We start from the raw sequence: 26812 nt of genomic DNA, 5'->3' as shown, positions 1-26812 counted from the left end.
TCAAGTAAATTCTTGTTCCTCTCGACAAGATTAAGGTGAATCCTGCTTCTTAGGTTTTGTGATCAACATTTGCTGTCTCCCAATAGCTAACTGTGCTTACATGAGTTAACTATTGATCACTCTTATCAGCTGTGACACCTGTTGGGTGCTTGGGCTGTTCCTCTTCCAAATACTGTGTACTTCCTGTGGGGAAAACCACACACCATTGAGCAGAAGAAAGCATAATTGAGGCAGGATGGACGCTTGTCCCTCAGACTCACAGAGATCTCTCATACACTCTATTAGGATCCTGTCTTACAGGCTGCACCATAACACATATTGCCAAGAAAAGCCCTAAATCACAGAATCACAGACTCAATTAGGTTGGAAAAGACCTCTGAGATCCTTGAGTCCAGCCTTTGGCCAAATACCACCATATCAATAGACCACAGCACCGAGTGCCAGTCTTTCCTTAAACACCTCCAGAGACAGTGACTCCACTACCTCCATTCCAATGTCTAATCATCCTTTCTGTGAAGGAAATTCCTCCTAATGTTCAACCTGAACCTCCCTTGGTGCAGCTTAAGACTATGTCCTCTTGTCCTGCTCCTGGGAGAAGAGACTAACCTCCACCTGACTACAACCTTGTTTCAGGCCATTGTAGAGTGAGAAGGTCACCCCTGTGCCCCATCTTCTCCAGGCTAAACACAACCAGCTCCCTCAAAACCACCGATGAGGCAGGAATTCCTGCAGCTTCAAAAGTGACCTTCAAAATGCCAACCAGAACAAAAGAACATGGTACAAATCCCAGTATAAAAACCACCAAAAAATGATGGATACTAAGAAACATCCCTGAGCACAAAGTTGCTCAAAGCATAAAGTCACCTTCTTCAAAACCAAGTGACAGAGAACACTAAGATGGTAACATTTCCTGGAAAAAGGTATCCCTGAGCTAAAAAGGAACATCAAAACTCCATGAAAACTCCTCTACCTGCTCATCTGTTGATTCAAGAAGAAAAAAATGTGCAAGCTAACACATGTAAGGCAATCACAGGAAGCAGGTTGAGGCAAAGCAATAGAATCTGGGCACATAGCACTCTGGAAGAGCCAGGGGTAATGCACTGCTCCAGGATGGCTCTGTAAAGTGCTCCAACATATGCCAGGCACTGTAGAAATCAAGGAAAAAGCCACAGGGTGAAACGCCCCTAGGAAAGGTGGAAGCTTCTCAAAAAGCCAAATGGGAAAGCACTCCAAAAAACCAAACAGGTGTGAACTCCTCCGGAGCCATGTGGTGACACTCTCCAAAAAATACCAGGTGAAGAGGAAACCGGAAGAGTCAGTAAGCAGTATGCAGTGAAGGACTCCTCTGTGAGGCTGCGATTAGCAACTCCAGTAAGAGTTGGGCAGTGGCGTGGTGAAGGAATTGAAGATAATTCAATATAAGATTCCAAAAAGATCTGGGCCTCGTGGCAAAGGGATCCTGAGGGTCAACAAGGAGAAGGGCTCCTGTGGGGCTGCAGGCTAAAGGGCTCCTGAGAGGTGGCACTGTAAAGAACTGTGGGACTGCACCGTAAAGGGCTCCTGAGGGTTGACAAGGGAAAGAGGTTCCTAAAGGGGGGCATGGGGAAGACCTTCTGTAGAACAGAACATTGAAGGGCTCCTGTGGTGTGGCAAAGAACTGGCTCCTCTAGGGTATAATGAACACAAGACAATAAACACAAAATCCTACAATGCATACAATGCAAAATACAATACAGTACTGTACCATATACTACAATAGCTAGACAAGAAACCATGATATAATGCAGTACATACTCTGCAATACATTTACAATGCATAAACTATAATAAACATGACAGCACATAACACATGTAGCACCATAATAAAATGAATGAGAGGGATTTGTCTTTCCAAACTAACTGTGGGCCTGCTGGTAGATAAAGCCAGATACTAATAGGTGAAAGAAGCAATGAGAGGAACCATAAATTCCAGAGGAATTCCTCTAATTGACACAAGCTGTTGCTCACCCAAGACTGTGCTAAATTCCTGGACTTAGAGAAAAAGAACATAGATACAAAGAAAAACGGGGGTCTGTATTAGGTGATTCGGGAACTCTGTACCTCTCAAACACCTCAGCCAAGGGGGAAGGAGAGAGGGAAATGCGGGGAAGTTAGGATAAAAAGGAGGCTGCATCCTCCAGCAATTTGAGAGACCCCAGAAAAAATGCCCGGGAAAACGGGCTGTGGGAGGAGTCTTAGCACATAAATGCAGTTAACTGCGCCGCAATACCCCCCCGCCCGCCGCCGCCATTTTTTGGTTTCTTGGAGGGAGGGCGGGCTTGCTCGGAGATTCAGCTCGCTCAGTCCCCACCCCCTCGCCTTCTTCTGCCTTCGGTCCTGCTTCTTCCCTGTCTGCGCCTGTCCCTCTGCCTTGCTTTGCCGCTTCCCCGAGGCAGCCCGTCGCCGCGACAATCTGCTTCGCCTCCGCTGCCGCTTTTCCCGCGCTGTGCGGCAGCCGGCCCGCAGCCGTCGTTCGCCACCGCCGGACACCGGCTGCTCGCCGTCGCTTGGAAGTCGCGCCCAGCCGGTGAGAAGAGCTGCGCAGGCTCGCCGCACGCCCGCTCCATCTGCCGAACAGACGCCGACGGGGCGCTCCAGTGGCCTGGTGGTAATGCCGTCGTTGTCTTCCATTTCTCTATCCGTCTTTTTCCCTCTCTGCTCTCTTTTCTATCCCCCTCCAGCCGGGTCCATATCCTTTCTTTATCAAAAAACAGTTCTCAGATATAATATTGCCGCGTTTGAGCTTTATTTTTGTCCGAGAAATCTAGCAAAAAGAATCCTTCCCAACTCCTCTTACAGCGGAACTGGAGAGGATCAAGATTACCCTTCAAGTTTCCAAATGCCAAGGGGGTGTGTGTAATGAGGTTTTTTTGATGTAGAAATGGGCAGCAGCTGATGTCCACTCCCAGTGCCCAGCCTCTGAACTGCTAGGAGCTCAGGCTCTACAGCCCCAGCTTGCATCCCATAGCCTGGAGCACCACTCTTCCTGGGCCCCAAAGGAAAGCGGCTTCTCCCCTTGCCAACACCTTGGCACATGAGGCCAGCTCCCCCTCCTCCTCTTCCTCCAGAAAGCCCCGCTCCAGCCTGTGGCAGCTGCATGCACCTGCTTGTGGAGGTGCCTCCTGGGCAGGGCGCGCTGAGACAGTTCCTCTTTGACACAGCCCAGCTCCAGCCAGGTCCGGGCTCTCCTGCCTCCTGGCCATGAGGGCAGCTTCCCTTGAGGCCAGCAACTTCCTTCACAGAGCAACTTCCCTGCCCAAGACAGCCCCAGCCTGGTGGGAGCAGGAGGTCTCAAGCCTGCTGAGAGGGCTTAGCCTGCACACAGCTCAATGCAGCAGTGGCAAGGCCCAGGCAGTGCTTGGCTTGACTCCCCCTTGGCAGTTTTTCCTGTAAGAGGAACCTCTTCACAACAAGACAAGCATACAAGTTGAGTCAAAAACCAGGGCATGGGTGTTGTAGAGGGCACATCCACAAAGTCCTGAAAAGTCTGTAAAACCAGCTGGAGCATATTTGGATGCCTACATGAAGCCACACAAGAATGTTTCCCCTGCTGAATTTCAGGCCTTTGACCAAAAAACGTGCCAAATACACAAGGCTTCAGTCATCTGTCCCAAAATATAGTAAAACATTTTAACTTGCTTTCCAGGAAGCTCAGGGGAGTGATGAGCGCACTGAAGGCAAGATTTTCAAACGCCTTTAGAAATCACACAGTTACATGCTTTTTCCACTGTATGTTACAAGTTTAATTGTGCAAAAATACAGTCATCAAGACTTCAGCTTTGCTGAGAATTTGACAAAAATGGCTTAGACTTCCCTAATGCCAATATTTCTTTTTCAAGCATAGGAAGATGAACTTTTAAAAATTTTAAAATTGTATTTCAAAATACGAGCCACCAATGTGTTCTAAAAAAAAAAAAAAAAGCAGAGAGAGAGGAAAAAAAAGAAAAATCAACCAAATATTTTCAGGGCTCTATCCTCTGGGTCCACGACTTAATAAAACAAACACCACACCAGCCCCAAAATAATACATGTGAACAAGAAAGGCATTGCAGAATCCCCTTGCCCCCATTAATATTTTCCTGTAGTGCCTATATCATGGAGAAATTTTCAAACAATTCCTCTCCTTGTGCAACCATGTTTTAACACAACTACACTGGATATTCATAAGGCTGTTCTGAGCAGCTATTTTTTGATCCTAACAAATCTACGTGTTTCTTGCACAAGTGTCTCAACATCTTCGTTATCCTTTTCTTCTGAACTTGGTTCCCAGTCTGAGTCTTCATCAGTAGGTTCGCACTCCTCCTCCTCCTCCTCTATGAAGCTGTCATTGAGGTCATATTCATTGGCTTCACCATCATTGACACCATCTTTCTCCACAGCCCTTTTTCCTGTAGGGACAAAAATGCCATGTGTTCATGAATAATAAATACAGAGCTCAAGATCCCTCCCAGAGCCCACACAGTTAAACCTCTCTTCTCAAGAGGAGAAAGAATCACCTAAACAACACATCTATCTTCCAGTTAGGCCTCTAGCTATTGCTAGATGGCTACTTTAACCCTAGATTTTCTTCCTCCATCCATCCATCCATCCATCCATCCATCCATCCATCCATCCATCCATCATATTCTTAGTCTGTGGAAGCTGATACGACTTTTAATTCCTACTCACTTCTTTCTGAGCTTCACATTAGAGAAGGAAATCTAGATCACTCACCTCCTATGTTCTCCACTTGCATTCATGCTAGATAGTCTGTGTTTCCCTTCTGAAGGTCATTTCCACTGCATTTTGGCAGATGTGTGTAAGCCTTGCTCTCAACATCTGCGACATCTTTTCTTAAATGCCCAAAATTCCTAACTAGCCATGGCCTCTTAATATCCCAGTCATGTCTTAATTCTGTCCTTAAGTCACATCTCTGAGTAAAATCATGTTCATTCCTCTTCCTCCCACCCTCCCATTTTTGCATTCTTACCTTATCTAGAAATGGTATCCGTTTAGGTAACTTTTTTGTTGAGCAGTTGTCTCCAGCTTTCATATGAAACTATGAGTATGCATTTTTTCTTTAATTACAGAGCACAGTCCAAATCCTAACTCTATATTAACCATAAGCACTTCTCAGCAAACTCTTGAAACCTCAAGTCAGAGCTCCAGGTACAAACACCACCACCAGTATGTCACGTAGTCAGACTACAGCCTCTATCAGGCTGTCACACTTGCCTATGAGTGGGAACACTCCTATTACAGAATTACCTTCCTTTTTATGCTTGCTGGCTTATTGTTTAACAGACTTCAGAGTAAATTAATCATGCCCATGTTAGCCCATAACCAGCAGAATTTCTTAGCAGAATCACAGACTGTAGTCCTGCAGAATTAATTTTGTCTTGGAGGGGAGGGGTCAAAATGAAGATGCTGAATACAATAAGAACAAAATCCCTCTTTTCAGACTAAGGTTATTAGAAAAATAAGCCCAAGAGCTGCTTATCAAAAAAAAGCCCTTTGTCACTTTCACAGCACTGTGAGTTCTATTTTACAACAGAAGAAGGAATTCTGGCAAAACACTGATGACTTTCATATTCTTCCTACAAATGTAGGAAGTGCATACTATGTTCTCCCTCCCCATACATCAATTCTTTGATTTTAGCAGTGAGTGATGCACTTCCTTTTATGCCTTTCCTCTCCACTTCTTTCCATTTAGTTTAATTCCGTCCTAAAGCTGATGATTAAGCTCAATTTTGCCTTTTCTCTAGCAGCGTATCTATAAAGATGACCTTGAAACTTTCTACAAAAGTAGCTTCTTGATGTGGGGAAAACAAGCTTGCTGACCGCTCCTTCCAAAATGTTCTATTTTGATGTGAGCTGATCAGCTTGCTAGAAAACCTACAAAAAAGTGTGTAGGAGAATACCGCATATTCCATGGTTACAGGGTGTTATTCATCTCAGTAGCAACAACTTAGTGAAGTCATTCAGCAGTGACAATTTAATGACAGCATAACACTGACTTTTTTTTCAATTCCTTCCCTACAACTATTCCCCAGTAATTTGTGTCAGATTATTTCTCAGAACATTCTCTACAGGCAATTCTGGCAGCAATTAGACTTAAAAACTGAACATGTTAAATGTCAGGTGGAGGGCACCCCTCTTCTCTTGGCTGGTGGAATTTAAATTTAAACTTGTAGGGAATTTAATCCTGCTGTGTCTAACGGTGCAGTTGTGCCAAATATGATGAAATAAAAGTTAATGGAGCCCTGACTGTCTGTCTGACCCTGCAGGACCTGGTATGATGGCCTCAGGTGTGAACTTGCTGAGCACCACGTTTTATAATCTTTGCCCTCCGCAGAGCTAAGTAAGCCAGTCAACAAGACATTAAAAATCTTTTTAAAAATAGTAAATATAAACAGAACTTAATAAATTCCCTTCTTTCCTGTATGTGCAGAATATAAATTCTTTCGTGGTTCTTACTTAGTAAGAAGAGTTTGACAGATTGAATTTCACTTCTATGTGCAAGTTTTACATGCTACAAGAGCAGCACTTTTTCCTTCAGTCACCCCTGCCTGACCATCAGCTGCACACACAGCACCTACTATTTTGGTAGGAAGGTGCTCTTATGAGAGCTACAGCTACAGTTTAAAACCTTCAAGAAAAGATTTAGACTTTTAGATATGCACACAGCCCAGCCTGCTACATTGTAAAATCTTCACCACTCAATGCATGCCTCAACACTTTGTAACACAAATTTCTAACCCGGACCTCTGATCAAGATGGGTACTTGTATCACAGGATGCACCAAAGCACACAGGTAACAAACATGCCTCAGAATATGCTGGTGCACAGATACAGTATACAGATAGTAAATATTTGGTGATAGCCAAAGTGCACACAAACTTGATAAGGAAATGGTATGGGAGAGAGATTTCTCAGTAGAAAGTTTAAAACAACCTCCTGCATTCACCCACAACAGAAATGAAGGCTGAAAACACTTTGCCTAGAAAGCTAACTACAGCTATTTGCACTTTTATTTATTTTCTCTAGAAGGCAGATCTGTTTTGAAGATTTCTTTAGGAAATTCCCAGCCACTCCTTGGTGATCTCAAGGAAGGCAAGCCAGTTCCCACTCCCACTCAAAATGCAGCAGTTCCACACCCTCGTGCCTTACTCTGGCCACTGAAAGTGAAGACTGCACAGCATCAGACTTTCAGACTGCTCTTTAAAGCTCCCTTTTAATTTTAGAAAGCATAGGAAGCTTCACATTTGGAACATGAGACACAAAAGAATCCTGGAAGCAGACCTAATCATATTTAAAACTTGAGTCTATGCACCCACAACATATATAACTTCTACACTTCCATCCTAACACGCTCTGAAACATCAATACCTCACTGTAAGTTTAAGAAAGTTCATCAGCACATGCAGATTATCACCTGAAAGTTATGTAAAGGTCAATACAATGCAGAGGGAATTATCTCCCATGTTGCAGGAGTAATCACTCCTTATAGGGCAACCTTAACTAGCTGTGCATGAAATACTGGATTCCTTTCATCCTATTATGGCCCCTGTGTAAGGAGTGAAGATGAAGACACCTTTTAGCCATATGGGTCTCTTCTTAAAATACGTTTGCTTTCTTGTCTGCTTCTAGGGAACTACAGGTATGATTATCCAGGAAGACTGGCACAAATTCAACTGAAGCACTATTACTTGTAAGAAAACAAGAAGGATTTTACTAAAATAACTACTACTTTCTCCTCAGCTAAGTATTATCAAGCATCTCCAACACTATTAAATGCCAAAAGAGCCACAGCAGACCAACTGCGTCCCAGGCTGATGTGCCCACTCATAACTTTAGAATACACTCACCATTGCTTGAAGTTCGTTGTTGTGTTCCTCTTCCAGTTACTAAAGAAAGGGAAGTTGTCAGTCAGGACAGAGTGAACTCTGCCATAAGGATTATTCTTAGAGCTGCTACAACAGAAAACTGACCTATTAAACAAATGCTGCAATGGTTGTGCTGTACTTACAGATATAAAAGCTACTTTGCTGCCCCAAAAAAACCATTTTTGTCTTGAATCATTCCCAACAGATTACCCAGATAAACTGTTCTTAAAATTATTATCCCTGCCATCTATAGACAAATGATGTCAATTCTGATTGAGACTTTTTAAGCAGCAAATTGGAATATTTTAGGGCATTTAAATATTTTACACTACTGTTTCCATAAATGCTATTCCTTCTTAATAATGTCATAGCCTTGCAACTTCAAAGTAAAATGCATTATCATGTCATTTCCATAACTGTTCTGCTCTAAATTATCGTTTATTGCATTGTGATTTCATGTGGAAAAACTCAAAATCCAATAACCAAGAGAAAGCACCCCAAAAAACCAAAACCAAGAAGTATCTCTTTCAATTCTTTAAGAGCTGACAAAATGCAAACAGCACATTCCCCTGTATTTTTTCAAGTCAAGTTAATGGAATATAAAAAGACTACAAAATGTTAGATTGGGAACTCAAATTCAGTTTTAGTTACATTCCCTTCAGGCCTCAAGAGAACATATATGCAAAAATTAGTTCTCACAGTAAGAAAATCACTGATTAAAAAAAAAACCAGCACAAAAAGATGACAGACATGGTTGCAATATTTTGTTTAGAGCATCAAAATACTTCAAAATTGTATCTTACCTGAGAACTTCTGATTAAAAAAAATCCCAGAAAAAAAATAATCCCAATACAAAGGAAGCTATAAATGCAACATTATTCCCTTAAAGGAGATTAAAGCATTTTACTGAGTTGGACTTGATGATCCTTGTGGGTCCCTTCCAATTCAGAATTTTCTGTGATTCTGTAATATTGAACAAATTGGCCCACCTGGAGGTGCACTGTGCTTGTATTCCAACTTGTGCTGGGGGTTCTTCCTGCAAAGAAGAAAAAAGTAATAGCTTGATTCATCACCTTGTTGCCACATTTAAAAAGTGCAGAATTCCCTGGTATTTTATGGATAATTTTCAAGGCACAGCATTTAGATCAGTCAAGTAATAGCCAACAGATAAGGACAACAAAATTAACACAAAAACTCTTCAAATTATATCTGTTGCTTCCTTGAAAGAATGATCAATTTTTTGTGAGTGCCTCCTTTATCTCCAAAGAATGAAACACAGATTAAGAAATGATCAACTAATACAACACAGAAGTTGTCTTATCTGGAAGGAGAGACAGTTTGGGGTTTAGATAAAGCATCTGTTGTACTCCTCAAAAGTATGTTGGCAATTTCATTACTCATATAAGCCTATATTGGTCAGCCTGATATGGGAAATTCATCTCGTAGGTGTTTTTAAGAGAACCATTTTTTCTGCATTAGCTGAGTATCACCAAGGCTTTTTCTTAAGAGCTCATTTTGTTACATTTTGTTACATTTTGTTACATTTCATGGAGACCATGTTCTTTAGGATAACTCCACACTTTCTAGGAGAAAATGTTTCTGTGCAGAAACAATCTTTAACAGCAGCCAGCAGTTTCAATATGCTCCCATAGAAATGCTATTGCCTCAAAATGTATCTTCTTGTCCACTGTGATAATTATACAGTCTGATAAATATGTAAAACCTACGTACTGAAAAACAAATGGAATACAACAATATTTTGAAGAAAATCAACAGTGCTTAAAGAAACAGCAGTCAGCCATAAACTGGATTTTATTGCTGTTACTTCCGTTATGCTTTCTAACAAATCAAATGCTGATTAAAATAGTTTTTGTACAAAATCCCAACAAATACATTATCAAAATAACTAAAAGTTACAGATCAAGAACAACATGCAACAATAAATTGTTCATATAAAAGAACAATTTACTGAATGTTGAAAAGAGATACAGTGTTGATCTCCAGGTCACTGAACAGGTTCATTGAATAGTCAAGTTTTCATCTCTGACAGCTGATATCATTAACAAAATAGTGATTTTTACTGTGTCAGTGTTAAAAATATGCACAGACTTGGGTGCTTTAAGGGTAGCAGTCTGACTGCAGTAAATTTCAGAAACCTACAGTCAAAGTTAACATCAAGAATTAGTCATTATTCTATTGTCATTCTGTGACTGCAGAGGAGAACATTCTTAACCTGTAAATAAGGAAAGCCACTTTGCACAGTGTTTCTCACCTATAACAAGCCGTTCCGTATGGACACTCAGGCCGGTTGTCATTGTCATCCTGAGCCACCATCTCCATGTCATCATAGTCATCATCAGTAGGATGACTGAACTGCTGGAAGTGAATGGGATTCTTCCTGCAAGAAACAAATATACACCAAAACTGACTGTTCCATTTCAACACAAGAAGCAGACATATAAAATGTGTTACTAAATCACTGACAGCTCATTTTTCTGTGGTTACATGAAGAGGAGCTTTTAATGTTTAACTTGATGCAGAATGTATGACCTACTTTCAGCATAACAGAAGAAATTTTGTCTTAGCACCTGCTACAACAGAGGTTAAACCAGGAATTTTCATATTTCCCATCAGCTTTAAGTTTCCAACTTCCAGCACATACACAATAGGTTTTATTTGAAATTACGAATTAGCATGCTGACATGCTGACATGAAGTTGTACCATAAGTTGTACCATAAGACAACTACACATTAACAACTCCAGTGTTAGTGAGGACAGCACATGACCATCATCCATGACTTCTTGCTCTACAACACTTGAATCCGAGGTGAATAAGTAGGGAACATAAATTTATGCATAACTGAAAGAACATTTCTACCACTTCTAGGCAAGAGTTTTGTACACACACCACTCAAGACTAGGCAGTCATAAACATCATTTGAAGAAAAAGTTTTCTTCTTTCTAGAACTGTTGTAAGTGGAGTTAAAAAGAATACAGAAAAACCAAGTTCTGACTTCAGGAGCAATTCATGTGACAGATCAAAATATGCTACGAAAAATTACATCAATATTAACATACTGGTAGCAAAAGCAAATTTACGTTTTCCCTATAATTTCTTAGAGACTTTTTTCCTAAGCATACCATTGAGAAGCAAGAAACGTGAGATTTTTTAATAAATTATTTTCCAAAAGACATCTGCAAGATACTTTAGTGATTACTGCAATTATTCCAAGAGTACATAACCTCTAATGTGTTTGTGCAAATTATAAAAGTGAGCTGCCTGCCTCAAGCAGGAGGAGGAATGACGATTTTCAGCTACGAGTACTTAGTGCTTTTACTTACACTTGCTACAGCTGCATTGAGAAGCAAGTATGGAACACACCAGGGACATGTGTGCAGCCACCTCCATACACAGCAGCTTCCTCACTGATCAGAGAAACTCCTTTAAATTCACAAGTACCTCTTCTGAACTTCATAGAGGAGAGTCAATATTCATTTTATCATTTCAACTACCACCATAAGAAAAGAGCATTTGTTACAGCTCTTACAAAATAATGACTTAAACACTGTGAGCTCCACTGGCCATTCAGGCCTCCTTTTAGCATTCGAAAAATACCAGATATTTAGTATTAATTCTTTAAATCTCCATTTGCCAAATATCTTTCACTCAGGAAACTCCACAAGCAAACTAAAGATAAAACTCTTCTATAAGCCACTTATCAAAGACCTGTTTTCCCTTGGATCTACCTACCTGGGTGACAAGCTTCTTGTCCTGGTCTTTTGTTGCTTCTGCAAACTGTAGGGTAATTTAATAATGTTTCACTGAAAACTATTGCAACGTTGCAGTCCGTAACAAATTCTCAGGAAACATCACTTGTTGTGACAAATTCAGATTGGCTGCCTACTTCCTTCCCCATTAAAAATAAATGGGATGAAACCAAATAATTTTAGAGGCCATTTGCTTTGTTTTCTCAATGCATGGAGCTAACATACTTGCAGTAATAGCAAGAATTCTTGGTCACATGAAATACAATTTATCTTCTCAAAGGGACACAGCAGCAACTGATGTTCTTTGAACTAATTTTAATCCTTATTCCTGTATCAAGATACATATAGCATCATAGTTGCCAAGGAAAGAAGACCTAATACCTTTCAATTAGCCAATCTGTTGTATTTTAGGAGATACCCATTTCCTTTTAAAACATTGCTTCAAGACCTACTTGGACAATACCAAACAGCCATTATTGAAGGAGAGGGGAAAAAAAGAAAGTATGGGAGAAAGGAAGAAGAGCAACAAAAAGAGTTGTGATGTACAAGTCCTTATCAGTAGGCTTCAGGAGTCTTTCGGCCAGTAGATTATACTCCTCAAATTATACATTACCTGGAGCACCTCAAACATGTCCTACCTCTTGAATATGTCCTACCTCAGATGCTCAGGACTAGTAGAAACATCCTATTTTATCTTACTTTTACCTGGATAACTTGTACTTATCCTATGTGTAGTGCAACGATACCCAGCAAAATAAAAGGAAGCAGAGAAGTACATAGCTAATAACCAAACATCTTCCCTTTTTTTCAGAAAAACCCTAAGGCTGCTTCCTATAAAGGTTTTTTTGATTTTTTTTTTTAATATTTATTTGTAGAAATGAGATATTTGAGTTACAGGAGCACATCTATGACACTGTAAGTTGCACTCCAAAGTTAACTGTTTCACAACAAAGCCTCAGTGCACAGGAATGTGTTAATTCATTTGATCAAAACAAAATCATTAGGCTTTACTTGCATGAAAAGTAACTAATTAAAAAGCCTATTTTAATAATGAAGTTTTATGACCACTGCCTTCATATAAACATACTGACACAGTTACTGCAGCTTTGCTTTCACAGAAGCTCTAAATTTGTGTACGTATATTTCATGGTCCAGGAAACTATGTGAACAGAAACTATGCAAATAAAACTTTAAAACTTCTTCAGAATCAATACAAACATCTCAAGCAGAAGTTGATTATTGCTCTGTGAAATATTTAAGACAGTTGTTCATCTGTGTTGTTACCAAAAGCAACTTTAAAAACTTTTTATAAAGTAAATTTTACTGACCAGTTCAGAATCCCTGACTCCTCATAAACCCATGCAGAAGACCCCTTTCCATCTCAAGGGCTTATTTTTTCAACTACTGAAAGAACCTCCTAGTGAAAATGTAATGAATTACCAGCACTACTTACAAAGCCATAAAATTAAAGTGTGAAGTTATGCCGTGACTGCACATAACATGTTTATAAGTTCTATATTTTAATTCTTACTAGAAGACACAACTCAAAAAAAGGACAGATGCGGGTGTTTAGCCGCCAGATTTACAAGCTTAAAGTGAAAGGAAGAATACTTATTTTCATAAAAAAACCCCAGCAAAGTATTTAGAAGAACCCACAAACAAATCCAAACACTGATTCAGCACCCCCTGCTCTGACAGTTCTGGGAGAGATTTACACACCCCCAGTCAGCAGAGAACTGTATCCCAGGCTATGGCGAAAGGATTGAATTGTGGAAGAAAAACTGTGAGTTCCAGTTTCAGAGATGAGAGTTCAGGTCTACTATACCCCTTCTATGTGGCCCTTGAAAAGATTTATTTTAATTCCCTATTCTGCTAACTTCAGAAAAGCAAGCAGCAGACAAGAAAACGTGACAGTATTCAGAGGGTGAGTTCCTCGACAACAAATATAGGCATCTACAATATACACAGAGTACTTTGTCTCCTAGTGATAACAGCAGTTCCTTTGAATTTGGCCACCTCAGAAAGTGACACTGAACGAAGGTGACAAGAAGACTCCTTGGGGCAAGAGGTGTATATCAAGGTTGATTCTTTCAAAAGTAATGTTTTCAAATTCATAAATGAAGAAATTGAACTATGGGTTACAAATTTTCTTCCTAAATGTCTAAGACAGGCTAAGAGAAATGCAGTCAAATAACTAGAAGTAACATGTAATCTTTGCTCTAACACACTTTTGCCACCAATGCAGAAACAACTACTTAGGGGCCTTGAATTAAAAGCAAATACAGACTACAAAGCACATTTCTTTTGCTGCAAGCAAACAGGCTGAGTTTCATAGTATTTCCTGAAGATCAAAGCTGACATTTTTGATGCTCCCTATTTACAAATTTCTCTGACAAAGACTGCTATTTGTTATTTCAGAACATTCTTTTCTTTTTATAAAGCAGTACCTTCCAAAAGTATTGCTGCCAAATGTTTCACAACCAAGAGACCCAGGAAAAAATGTGCACATACAGACTCCTACTCCCTATTGGTACCTAAGATTTGCCTTTCCTGAAGATTAGGAATATTTCATCATATCAGAGCATTAAATCACCTTAATACCCATACAGGGCAAAACTTCTCTCAGCAAAATCCAAAGTAGCTGGAGCAAACCAGAGGCTGCATTTCTACTACTGGATCAATGGAACTGTCTAATAAGACATGCTTTCGTTAGAATCTTTAAGGGGAAAAAATGAGGTGTGTCAAAGCTACATGAAAACCGCCATGTGATGTGTACATGAATACAAAAGCTTTACAATTTTGATATACACAGTTATCTCAGCATCAGGCCCACCAAACATACAGAAACCCAGTCACTTGTGCTTGTTTGCTTCCTAATCAAACTCACTGTTTTTATTATTGCTGAAGCCCCTTGGGGGAAGAAAAAAAAGGCACTAGATCCCCTGTTTCCTGGATTAGCCTTATCTTTTGTATTTACAAGGTACATAGGATTATCTAGGGCTCAAAATCTTCTCCTAAATGTAGTTCTCAGGTCATTGGGCATTTTCTAGACTCAAGAGCACCTCTAGATTTCAACCTTCCCTTCAGTGTAACACCACAGGACACCACAGATCTCTTCTGGGCAGAAAGAACTAGCAGGAGGCCAGGCACCCAGCACTGGTATTTTGGAACTTCTCTGGAACATTTGTATGACAAATCTTCCACCACCTCCATCCTGAAAGGATATGAGTGGGTGAAAAAGAAGAGGAAAAACCCTGTTGTTCCTCACTTGCAGTATTTCCAAAGACTGTCCAAATAACGGTTAACCTCAAGTTCCTAAGTAAGCTTTGTTCTGGTTTTAGGGGGAGAGTGAAAGCTTGCAAAAAATTGCAGAAACACCGATTTATAATAAAAGAAATTCTCAATTATTTAGGGATGACAAATAATAAGTATTTTAAACATTCAGATCACAAAGCACGGAGTAACTTCAATAAACACAACAGTCTTTCATGTAAGTCTTACCTGCTAATAAAACAAACCTACAGGTTTGTTGGGTATTTGAACCTTTTAAATCTCTTCTGCCTGCTAGTACCTCGTACTGTACACACAGGTCTTTTTATTTTCTTTTTATAATGGACCTTTATCTTTTATTTCCTGCAACACTTCATCTTTTAATTTGCTTGAATACTTCATCCCTTGTTTGGGTTGTATTAGGAATTAGCAAGACATCCCGGCTCCTCCTTTTGTTCTTCTAAAATTATTGTTCTGCCATTTGTTTCTCATCAGTCCCCTGTTCACCGGAAGATTTTTTCCAAATCAAAGCTTCTAACAACTTTATAGTTTTCTCTTCCATAGCTAATACATTACTTCTAAACAACAAGCTACCCCAAGCTAGTTTTAATTTTGCTTTACCTGTAACAGCCACTTCCATACATGCAAGGTGTCCTCTTATGCTGGATCTGTTTGGAGTTTTCTGAAGCATCTGCACTTCTGGTTGAATCAGAAATCTCAGTGTTGTAATCCAGATTTGCATCAGGCTCAAGAATCCCTTCCTGGGCACCAAAATATTTTGAAGTCCTGCCCCAGTGAGCTTGTTGGCTTGTAGAACCAGTAATCTGCTCTTTGTTTTTCTCAATTCTATTGCCTTTACTGGAGATCTGACCTACTGTTTTAGACCATTTGCTATGCAGCTGCCTATCATTTTTTTCCAGAGAAATTCCAGGGTTTTTTGTTCCAGTCTTGCCATTTCCTTCCATATCTCTCATGGAATTCTCAAGAGGAAATCCAGATGTATTCTGTGGAACAAGGTTACATTTTGAACAACCTGAAAATTTACACTCCTCAGAATTAAAAGCTTTGAAGTCAAACTGTGCCTCATCATTCCTGCATTCAGAATCAGTCGTAGAACAGCCTGGGTTAGAAAGAACCTTGAAAGATCGTCTGGTCCAGACTTTAAAAATCTTCTACTCCACTTCCCAAACTCAAGTTCACTGCTTAACACAGCTGCTGAATGAAAAGCTCAAGTTCAGTAAACACATAGAGAGCACACACTCTTAAAAGAAAACTTATCCAACAGCTTCCATCCTCAGCTTCAGTTCCCTCACAACATGACCTCTCACCACCTCAGTTTGTCAACAGTCCAAGGACTAGTTTAAATTAACTAAAAATTAAAAGTACTGCTCCTGAAAAATTAATGGGTGTTATACAGGTGAAGATGTAGTAAACTGTAGAAGAATGTAGACTCCTACCCAAGAATCAATTTAAATGATTAACGAATTACTTACTAACTTAATGAATTATTTAATAGTTTAAGCACCAAGATATATGGAGCGTATATATATATATTTATCTACATAGAAGATATATGGAAACTGAGAATACACACCCTGAGGTTAATCCCACCTTGCTACGTCTTAAATGCTTCAACTCATGACTCTAAATCATAACAGTCTGTCATAGACACCATGATGCAAACATTTCAGTATTGTCACAATCTGAATTTTAAATTTTGGAAAAAATGTACATTTAAAATAAGAAATGTGTTCTTTAGAAAAAAAATATGAGATACACAACTGAGGAACAAACACTGTCCTGACAATTGAGACATTCGCTGGAAGCATATCTACATTCAACGTTGAACTACTTTGATACATCATAGAACTATTAGAAGGTCTCTGCTCTCTACAGATTATTATCTATGTTTCCACTCCAGTAAATTTATACTTAGTTTACACAGGTGTGTTTGGCAGAGCCTGAAAATCAGCCAGTGATTTCCTACTTGATTTTGCTCCTTTCAATGCAAGTTTCATAAAATGTGGTCCAAAACCAGAAACAATTACATTTGAGCAGCAATGTGATTAAGAAAGGGCAAAGTCAGCATTAATATCAGATGATCCTGACCAAAGCATATTTAATGACTCAACTGGGACACAAAGACAACTCCCAAAATACAGCTCAGCAATCAACTGCAATTTAAGAAGTAAGCCTTCCTTTGCAAAAGAAAGCATAAACTACTGCAATTTGCCACTACCACTTGTGAGTTCTCTACCACGTATTTCAACCCACTGCCTGTGTTGTACATGAAGAGCCAGAACGCTCACGTTGATCAGGAGCAGTTACACAGCAGGCTGCGATCCAGGGAAACCAAAGCCACCAGCGCTCAGCACTGAGACAGCACGCGCGGGGCCTCGGCGCCCTCTGGCGGCTGCTGCCGACTACAACAATTCAGATCTTTTCGCTTTCTTCCTTACAGAGCATTTTCTCAATCGCTTAAACACGACAGCAGGACCGTGATTTAGGCTCTGATATCCAAATTACAGTCTTTCAGAGCTCTCTTCCTTGCCCGAATACATCAGTTTTTCTGCAAAGTCCTGAAAGCAATTTCTTACGCTGTGCTTGAGATTAAAATGATTTATGAAATTATTAGGTGAAAATAAGTAAGGCTTCCTACTTACAAATTGAAAAATTGAATAATTCATTATGTAGTCACTCATTTTATAACCTGGCAAAGAGAAAATAGCTCTGCAGCTGTTATTAATGCACCTAGTGGACCACTGTTACACCAAAACCACTCCGAAGACTTTGCACGGTTTGTTTCAATTAACCTTAAAACCAAAGACCCAATAATTTTCAGTGTTAGAAGCATTTTAACTATTTTATCAGATCCTAGAACAGATGCAGACAATTCTAATGCTAGACATAAAAACCATCTCCTCAGGTGGTTCCCTCTAAGGAAACAAGTCAGTGAAACCCTCAGTTTGCTCTCACCAGAATATGCTTTGTTTGTCTTTAGTAATGATCGTTCTCTTTTCACCACTTGCAGGATGTTGTTAGTAAGGATTTAACTGCCTGTAAATGCAGCTGTACTGTGAGGTCACAGAGACACTGGACTAGCTGGGCCAAAGGGTCTGTTCACTCACTGCCACAAATCCTTTCAGATTACTTTTTTTTTTCCCCTTTCCTTTTTTAAACTCAGATTTTGAGATGGTGGCACAAGCACATTCCATGCTACCTTCCTTTGAAACACAGCAGTTGCTGAGCCACATACCATCCTTATCTGACCATAAACCCTCACTACTAGAATGGCAATAGCTTGGGCGAAGCCCAGTGTCGCATTACATCAGTATCACACCATCAGCTATCCCCAAAGGTTCTCAGGAAGAAAAACCACACGCAACAACCACTCCTTAGGAGCAGTGCTCTGGCCGATGTCTTCCTGCCTCTTGCTGTAAAGCTCAAAGTCTGGTACTTCTGCAGGACAATTGGGGCCCAAGTGATGCCATGATCATTTTTTGCCTTTTGTTTTATATACCCTTTTATATAGCTTTTATGTATCCTCAGTGCTCTTAGCATGCATACCTGTAATGCCTTAAGCCCAATAATTTAGCATAGTCCTAGTATTCTGTTAAGCCAGGAGACCAAACATCTTGGAGGCCTCACAGCTGGGGCCAGAAAGCCCTATGCTATCCTGAGAAACCAAGGTCCTTTCTGGAACACATCCCGTAAACTAAAATAAGCCCATCCAGGGGGGAATTCCTCGGGATGGGGGGATATCATGCTATCTCTTCAAGCCTCTAATTGGGGAATCTATGATAGATATGCTAATTTGCAAGGTCTGTAAATTGTATATGCAATCTATCGTGGGTGTGCATTTCAGCGCATTCCACCTTGGCAAAGTGGTGCACCATAAGGATCCTTATTAAAAACTGACATAAAAACCCTTTCTTCCCTTTACTGTGTCTGGCTCTTAATTTTTAAGGCCAGGAAAAGGCATCACAAGTCCCAGATCCATTTCCTTGAAGGAAATGCAGAAAACCAAATCTTTGAGGCTTCCATGATCCTTGCTACAGAGCTATCCAATGGACTGGTATTTCAAAACAACAAATCATGAGCAGAACACATAGAACAAAAAGTTATGTGGTAGACTCAACCTTCAACATGACATTGCCAACTACATTCTCATTTTTTGCAGTATCATGGTTCTGCCCTGAGCCAAAAAGTTACCTGAGATGAAGGAACAGGGATGGAGAGGCAGCTCCTTTTCCATTGATCTTGCTCTCCACCTTCAAAATCCTCTATAGTTTCTTCAGAAGCTAATCTTTTTTTCTGCTGCACATGTACTTCTGATTTTAATGACTCTGTATGGCCTTCTCCCCTTCCTTGGCCTTTTTTCTTTCTACTACCTTAAAAAAAAAGAAAAAGGGTACTTTTGGAATGCAACTTTTTCAGTGAAATCCTGACACTAGAAATCATTAAAGCAGAACACTGGGCACATGGCATGAGAAACAGCAGCAGTTGTGAAAAGGAATTTTGAAACAGCTCCAGTAATGTTTGCATGTACCCCCAGTTCCCTCAAGATCAGGCCTTCAGATATGTCTCACCCACACAGCTCCAAATCTCAACACCAACACAGTCAAGGAATTAAGTCTTTGAAATAAACATTATATTCACACATATAACAAATGTTATAGTACTGGCAGAGAAACAAACAAATAAAAAACCAAACCCCACTCCCCCAAAAATACAAAACAAAAGCACAAACATAAGAAAATTAGTACAGGACTCAACACAGCCAGTTGAAGCCCATGCAATTTTTACATAAATAAGGCAGGACGGACCAGTCTAGACATGGAAAGGGGATGAAAGAAAAAACCATGGAAATACAGATTTTCTTTTGCATCTTACAATTTTTTCCAAACTAGCTTTTGAGGAAAAGAAGAGGCAGTGTGGTGGATGGCACATGACTGAGGTGTTCAAAGCCAGAGTTGTCCTCATCAGTGCACAGAGACACCTGTATTTACAACAGGATAGAAGAAGCAACTGGCCAGACACTGCATAAAATACTCCTATGGGGCTGCTTGGGCATTAAGAGCCAAATCCATTAACAGCATCTCAGCAGAAACAGCAGCTGGAAAGAGACTCGCTAAAGCCGAGCTGCTGCACACAGGGGAGCGGACACAAAACGCCAGCCACAGTTCATACATCTGGACTGCTTAGCAAAGGAAACTCAATGGTTTGCACCCAAACCACGTAACACCTCCCCACAGAAGGGCAAGCAGGGTGGGGTGTGCTGCGTTCAGCACAGGGAATGACAGAAACACTGTTTCCTCCTCTCACTTCTTTAGCCTTCCTGTACCATCAATAAAAGTCACAAGGGCAATAAATGCTGTGTAGAAAGTTTGTCTAATGGCAGTTTTAGACGCTCCTAGGACCAAAGTCAGACACGTTGGAAAGTTTTCTTGAGCTCTTGCCAATGCATAGGCACTTTGTGTGTCCCACTGGCAGTGACTGAACACAGCCTTCTGCTCCTGTCACTGCTGATATGCAGCAGCAGCAGTACATGACACATCCAGCAATTTCTTTTTCCCACAAGAACAGGAGGGAATGTAACACTATTTTAGCCTCATGTTGGTAAGAAACTATCACTCTGTAATGAACTGCTCCTGCTAGGAATTAACTTCGGTCTAAATAATCAAGCTTGGTTCAGTAATGATTAAAAAACTAGCATGCAACACTACCCAAGCCCACCTACCTTTAAAACCTTTGAAATCAAGAATCTAAATTTAGAAGGGCAAAACATCAGTCACTTAAGTGTGGAGAACGCTAGGAATTGAAGAGACAGAAACTACCTAGAATTTATATACAAAATAGGCAAGTTTATAGGAAAGGGCTCTAGAACATCCAATGCTCAGCTGCACAAACAGAGTTTATTATCTGGCATTAAAAACAAAAAGAACAGAAAGACAATTAACTGATGAAAAAGAGCTCTATCACACCCATAGGACTGATGACAAAGGAGACAACAGAAGTCAGTCTTTGTCAGCTGCCCCACACGGAGCATGGAAAGAAAAGTAGCAAAGTAATACTTTCTACCACAACCATTATAATTTTAAAAATTGTATCAAAGCACAGAAATGCATATGGGAAGGCTATCATTATCACACTGCAAACCTACCTCCTGTCATTACAGGCTTGGAAACCCTCTGCACGAGGAGATCTCTTTCCAGCATCCAAGATGGAAGCACTCTCTTTCTTTGAATAGATTTTGACTGTTTGCTCTCATTATCCTCAGAAAGAGGAACCTGAAACAACATTTACTGTTTAGTGCCTTTATCCAGTTACAGAAGAGGAGGGGAAACTAGACCACAGTTTGTACTCAGTTATGCCCTTCAAAAGCAGCCTGGGTAACCACCTACTTTTTGTATGGGGACCATTGCTCAATTATTTTACTTTTTTTTTCAGTTTCTACCCACTCAGAAAAACAACATGTGTAGGAACCTCCGTGCAGTTAAAAAAAAAACAAAACCAAGAAACAAAACCAAGAAACAAAACCAAAAAACAAAACCAAAAACTTCTTACATCTTTGGAATAAGTATCTAAAAGGCTACAAACTGAAAAATTCATAGAAGAGCTTTACCATCATCTTGCTCTAGAGTGTCCACACACAGATATAACAGAAAGAGCAAGTTTAACAAAAGCCTATTTGTCCAAGAAAAATAAACCCCCAAACCTCACAAACAGAAAAGTCTTTCTAGCATTCCTACAATTTCATTCTCCAGGAAGTAACTAGACTCTAAATCTCTGTAAAAACAGTGCAAATCAAAGTCACATTCATTACTTACTGAAAACAGCACTATCATTTTGAATTTCCTGAGCCAGTCCACCCCAGGGATCTCAGCTACAGCAAAGGCTGACATTTCATTTGTATAGAAAACACAACACCTCCTTAACTTTTAACACATGCTTACAAATATTAAATTTCATTAAAAACTTAAGCACCCACCAAAAGTCTGGAGGCAGCATCATTATTCCTCATTTTTCCAACTCCCTGTACCTCAGAGCTGGAACATGCTGGTTCCATTAACAATGGAATACAGGACATCTCCATGAACAGTTGGTGCTTCTTCTGCCTCAGCCTCCTGATCTTTTTCTGACAAAACAGAATCAATTTTAGCTACTCACATACTACAAATATAAACATATACTTTCGACTCAAACACAAAAGTTGGACTGAACATTTGCAATTAACAAATGCAGTTTGAAACTAACCATCAACATCCTCTTACATCAACTTACAGAGGAAATAAACACGCCTTCCTTTTACCTCATACCTAAAGGGTTTTGAACAAAAGACTCTCTAATTAAACTGCTGACCATGACTGTGGTATTTTGGGGTTTAAATACATACACTGGTTGCTGCCATGACAAAACTTCGAGAAAGCTGAAATTACAGAATCACAAAATGAACTAGGTTGGAAAAGACCTTTGAGATCATCAAGTCCAACCTATGACCTAACCTAACACCTCCTCATCAACTAAACCATGGCACTGAGTGCCACGTCCAGTCTTTTTTAAAATATGTCCAGGGACAATGACTCTACCACCTCCCTGGGCAGATGATTCCATTTCCCAATCACTCTTTCAGTGAAGAATTTTTTTCTGACATCTAACCTAAACTTCCTGGCACAGCTTAAGACTCTGTCCTCTTGTTCTGTCAGTTGTTGCCTGGGAGAAGAGACTGACCCCCACCTGACTACAACCATCTTTCAGGTAGTTGTGGAGAGTGGTAAGGTCTCCCCTGAGCCTCCTTTTCTCCAGCCTAAACAACCCCAGCTCTCTCAGCCATTCTTCATCTTAGTATTACATCTTAGAATTTGCTTTATGGTAAATCTGCACAACTCCCCAAAATCTGATCCCATCCTAAAAGTCAGGCAATGATTTTAAGACGCAGTTTTCAGGTCAGATGTCCAATGAATCTAGCAATTCCCATCAAATATTCACTACAGGCTACCAGTCTGCAGCTCTGAGGTGACACCAGGTACTTGGGTACTGGTTTCAAAAGCCTCAGTTCAGAGCTGCTACATCTAAAAAGCTTTTTAAGTTGTGAAAGTGCACCCGAACTGCAATTGTTTTTCCTTCAACACACTGTCTTTCCACTACTCAATTCACCAGCACAAATAATTACGGAAAAAGAAGTTTAATTGCTGCAGTACTCCCTGCACAGAAGCACTGGGGAGTCTCTGCCAAACCTTCCAGAACTTTCTGCACTGCAGAGACGGCACACTGATCAGCTGAACTTTCTCTTTGTTGCCCCATGAAGAGAAACACCAAAGGCCAAGCTCTGCCCTCATCCCTTCAGCTCTGCAGGGGCTCACAAAATCCCAGGATGGGTGAGGTTCAATGGGACCACAGTGGGTCATCTGGCCCCACCTCCCTGCTCAAGCAGGGTCATCCCAGAACACATGGCACAGGACTGTGTCCAGATGGTTCTGGAATATCTCCAGGGAGGGACACTCCTCAAACTCTCTGGGCCATCTGTTCCATGTGCAGCTACTACACAGTAAAGAGATTCTTGCTTATATTCAGGTGGAACTTCTGTGCATCAGTTTCTGCCCATTGCCTCTTGTCCCATTGTTCTGCACCAGCGGGCACAGCCTGGTTCATCCTCTTGGCACTCCCCGTTTAGATATTTATACACATGGATGAGGTCTCCTCTCAGCCGTCTCTTCTCGAAGCTGAACAAGCCCAGCTTCCTCAGCCTTTCCTCCTGAGAGAGATGCTCCGCTCTCGAAACCATCCTCGTTGCCCCCCCCTAGAGCCGAGCTTTCCCCGTCCCTTCCACCGGCGGCGGAACCGGCTCGGGGCCGCAGGGGTCCCCTCTAACCTCTCGGCTGCGGACACGAACCACCCCGGCCCTGGGGGCGGGCGTCGCTACCACGGACCGCGGCTCTGCGGGGCCGGGTCGGCCTCACCTCGGGAGTGCCGGAGCCGCCGGGAGAGGGATGGAGGTGGTGCCGAGCCCGACGAGGCCGCCGCCGCCGCCTGATGACGCGCAGCCGCCCCGTGACGCGTAGCTTCCTCGAGCCGCGCGGCGGCGCCGCCTCCCTGGTCCCCAAACTGCGAAGATTCGCCCCGGAACCAGCGCCCCACGCGCACACCCGCAGCGGGCGGGCGACAGGGACATGTCAGCAGGCAGGCACCCAGCCCAGAGCGCTGCCGGCGGCGGCCGCCGGCGCACAGAGGGGCCGCGGTGATGCCTCCCTGCCCCGAGGCCGCGAGGATGGACGGGGAGCGGTCTGCCGGCCGGGACAGCGCCGAGGGAGGAAGAGGAGGACTGGGTGACTTCGTGTCTGCTCTTCCTCCCGAGGTCAGCTCCCGGATTTTCAGCGGGCTGGATGTCGAGAGCTTGTGCCACGCGTCCGTGACGTGCAAGGGCTGGCATCGCGTTATCGAGAGCAACGAGCGGCTGTGGCGGCACCACTGCCTGACCGTGCGCGCCGTCTGCCAGCGGGAGATTGACTGCGACCGAGGGAACGGGTATTCCTGGAAGGTAAATCCACCTTCAGCGGCAGAACACCGGCAGTGACATAAACGAGGTTGCTAGGAGGGGCAATAGAAGTGTGTAAGGACATTGCATCAGCGCGTCGCACCCATCCTAGGGTTGTGGGGGGAGCAGCTGCGGTGACAGTGTGCCTCGGTAGCGCACCCCGGCAGACGGACATCTGCTAAAATACACTGAGGGATAAAGCAAGGCTGTCCCTTTTCCTACCCAGGACACAGCCTGTCCAGCTCGGCTTTAGTCCTCCTGCGGCCCTGCACAGCCTCAGCTCTGACCTTCATCATACACAAGCTCTAACACGGGACAAAGCCCACGTTCCCCCAGATAGTGCTGGCAGGGAGAAGGTAACAGGCATTGTGTGCTCTCTGGTTGTATTTTGTGGAAATAGGTCTGCTGGTTAGGAATGACTCCCTGAGAAATCATCCTGGATAGCGCTCTCTCGATACACCTCAAGTGACACACATTCAGGAGAAAAAAACAAGGGGAATAGAAAAGGAAACGAGCAGGAGCTTTTTATAAACTGTTTAGAAAATCTGCTCACAGACATACTGCTCTGGGGAGTTTGTAGCAGGTTCAGCTCCAGAATATACTGAATGATCTCTCACTGTCGAATCCAGCCTGGAAGTTGAGGTAGATCAGGACCTGGTCAGGTAGATCAGGTAGACGTGATAGCTGGTTCCACAGATTACTCTGGGCCAACTAGAGGGTAATTCCTCACCTTATTTTAGCTGGAGTGTTTGAGAGCAGGGGGACAGTGGAGGGGTGAAAAGAGAAGCAGCAGCAAAAGAAACAAGAGCAGCCACTGTTCTGGGCTCTGATACTTCAGTACTGCAGTGTGAGGCACAGGCATGAGCGGATAGTGGTTGCCCTTTCAGTGCATAGATCTTACTACCCTTGCACAGCAATTTCCTGCAGAACTTCCTGCACTGATTGTCTGTTTTATCTGGAGGGGATTTGAAATAGAAGCAACAAACACACCAAGTCTGCATTTTCTTGCCCTAAAAGGCTGGCAGAAGAGAAGAATCCAGCTAGCTTCCAAACAAGAGTTAAAGGCCACAACCCTAAAGAAAAAGTGAAAGGTGCCTTTTTAAAGGAGTAAGACGAATTTCTGGCTTGGGTTTTTCATCTTGACCATCAAAGAATTGAGGCAGGAACAGAAAAATTGGAAGTGGAGCAAGGTCTTCTTCTTGGCAGCATTGCACCTTCCTGGGCTTAATGTCTAGATATCCAAAGCCACATTCCAAATCCTTTTTCTAGCACTACTCTTCCAGTGCTAAACTTAAGTTGCAGTTTAAATGGGTTCATTTCCAAGATCTGACTATATGTTTTTCCACCAGATCACACTGTTAAGAAACTACTGGAAGAGCAAAGTGAAGCAAGAATGGCTTAGTGGGAAGTACAGCAACATTCCTTCACAATTCAGCTTGCCAGAGAAAAGCATGTATCCAATGGATGTCGACACGTGGGGAGAAATCTTGGAAGCAGAACTTGAGAGATGAAAACCAGTGCTGATTCTTTCAACTCAAACAACTTTTGCCAATATCACACACTGTTTGGCAGTTGTGAAACTGATTTTGAATGATTTTGGACTATGAATTTATGATGAAAGCTTCTCAAAAAAACTTAAGGGTGTCTTCTTTTAATTTGCAGTTAACTGTATTTATGTAAAATTCTAAAGACAACTAAATATTCTGTTGTAATTTATATTTATAAATTCAATGTTCTACTGCACTGTCAAAAATACACTGATTATAATTTCAGTTTGCACTTTTTGTTTTGGAAGAGATGATTTTTATATTAAAAAAAAAACCAAAAAAACCAAGGTGTGTTTGACTTTTTGACATGAAGTGTATCATGAGAGCCCACAAAGGAAGGTTGGGGAAGGGACAAATCTAGACACTGGAAATAGACGACAAGGTGGCCACCTCAGGATCAGCTGAACATTCCCAGTGCCCATTTCAAGGGACAGAATCCTCACAAGGATCTCTGAACTTGCACTCACAGAAGTGTTAGTATTTGGCAGTGCTGAATTTCAACTACCCAGCTGTGGAATTTTTGGATTAGGACTCTCAGATCCAGGACAGAATGGAAGCAGACTGGTAACTAACAGTTTCTCAGCCATTAGCTATGCACATTAGTCATTTGCATGTAGTAGGGAAAAATTTAACTACTTTAAACAAGATAACTTGAATAACCATATGAGGTAACACAGCTTGATGTATTTTTGTAGTCACGTTAAAACGCATTGAGAAACTTAGTTTTTTCCTATATGCTGATCTTCCACCACACAGGCCTTGCTTTACCAGCACTGATTTTTGGCACC

The 26812-nt window shown here is 41.6% G+C and overlaps 2 protein-coding genes across 3 annotated transcripts; one reads left to right on the top strand and one right to left on the bottom strand.

Annotated features, from left to right (window-relative positions):
• Nucleotides 1-3757: 3757 nt before the first annotated feature.
• APLF (aprataxin and PNKP like factor) lies at nt 3758-23976 on the bottom strand. Of its 2 annotated transcripts, none has more exons than XM_048298498.1 (9): nt 23903-23976; nt 21934-22080; nt 21106-21232; nt 19155-19333; nt 15564-15946; nt 10176-10301; nt 8893-8939; nt 7886-7924; nt 3758-4426 (listed from the first exon to the last, which is right to left on the bottom strand). In XM_048298498.1, exons 2-9 carry the CDS (start codon nt 22036-22038, stop codon nt 4221-4223), a joined length of 1212 nt encoding a protein of 403 aa, XP_048154455.1. In that variant the 5' UTR covers nt 22039-22080; nt 23903-23976; the 3' UTR covers nt 3758-4220. The 2 variants fall into 2 exon arrangements, with proteins under 2 accessions (XP_048154455.1, XP_048154456.1); XM_048298499.1 differs by lacking the exon at nt 23903-23976 and adding an exon at nt 23815-23896.
• A 60-nt stretch (nt 23977-24036) lies between these two features.
• FBXO48 (F-box protein 48) lies at nt 24037-26289 on the top strand. The gene is made up of 2 exons (XM_048298512.1): nt 24037-24480; nt 25827-26289. The coding sequence occupies exons 1-2, from the start codon at nt 24184-24186 to the stop codon at nt 25986-25988; spliced, it is 459 nt and encodes a 152-aa protein (XP_048154469.1). The 5' UTR covers nt 24037-24183; the 3' UTR covers nt 25989-26289.
• Nucleotides 26290-26812: the final 523 nt, after the last annotated feature.

Source organism: Corvus hawaiiensis, chromosome 3 (genome assembly GCF_020740725.1).
Source record: "Corvus hawaiiensis isolate bCorHaw1 chromosome 3, bCorHaw1.pri.cur, whole genome shotgun sequence".
In the NCBI taxonomy this organism is placed as follows: domain Eukaryota; kingdom Metazoa; phylum Chordata; class Aves; order Passeriformes; family Corvidae; genus Corvus; species Corvus hawaiiensis.
The sequence above is the reverse complement of the archived record's forward strand: the minus strand, read 5'-3'. Positions and strand labels throughout refer to the sequence as shown.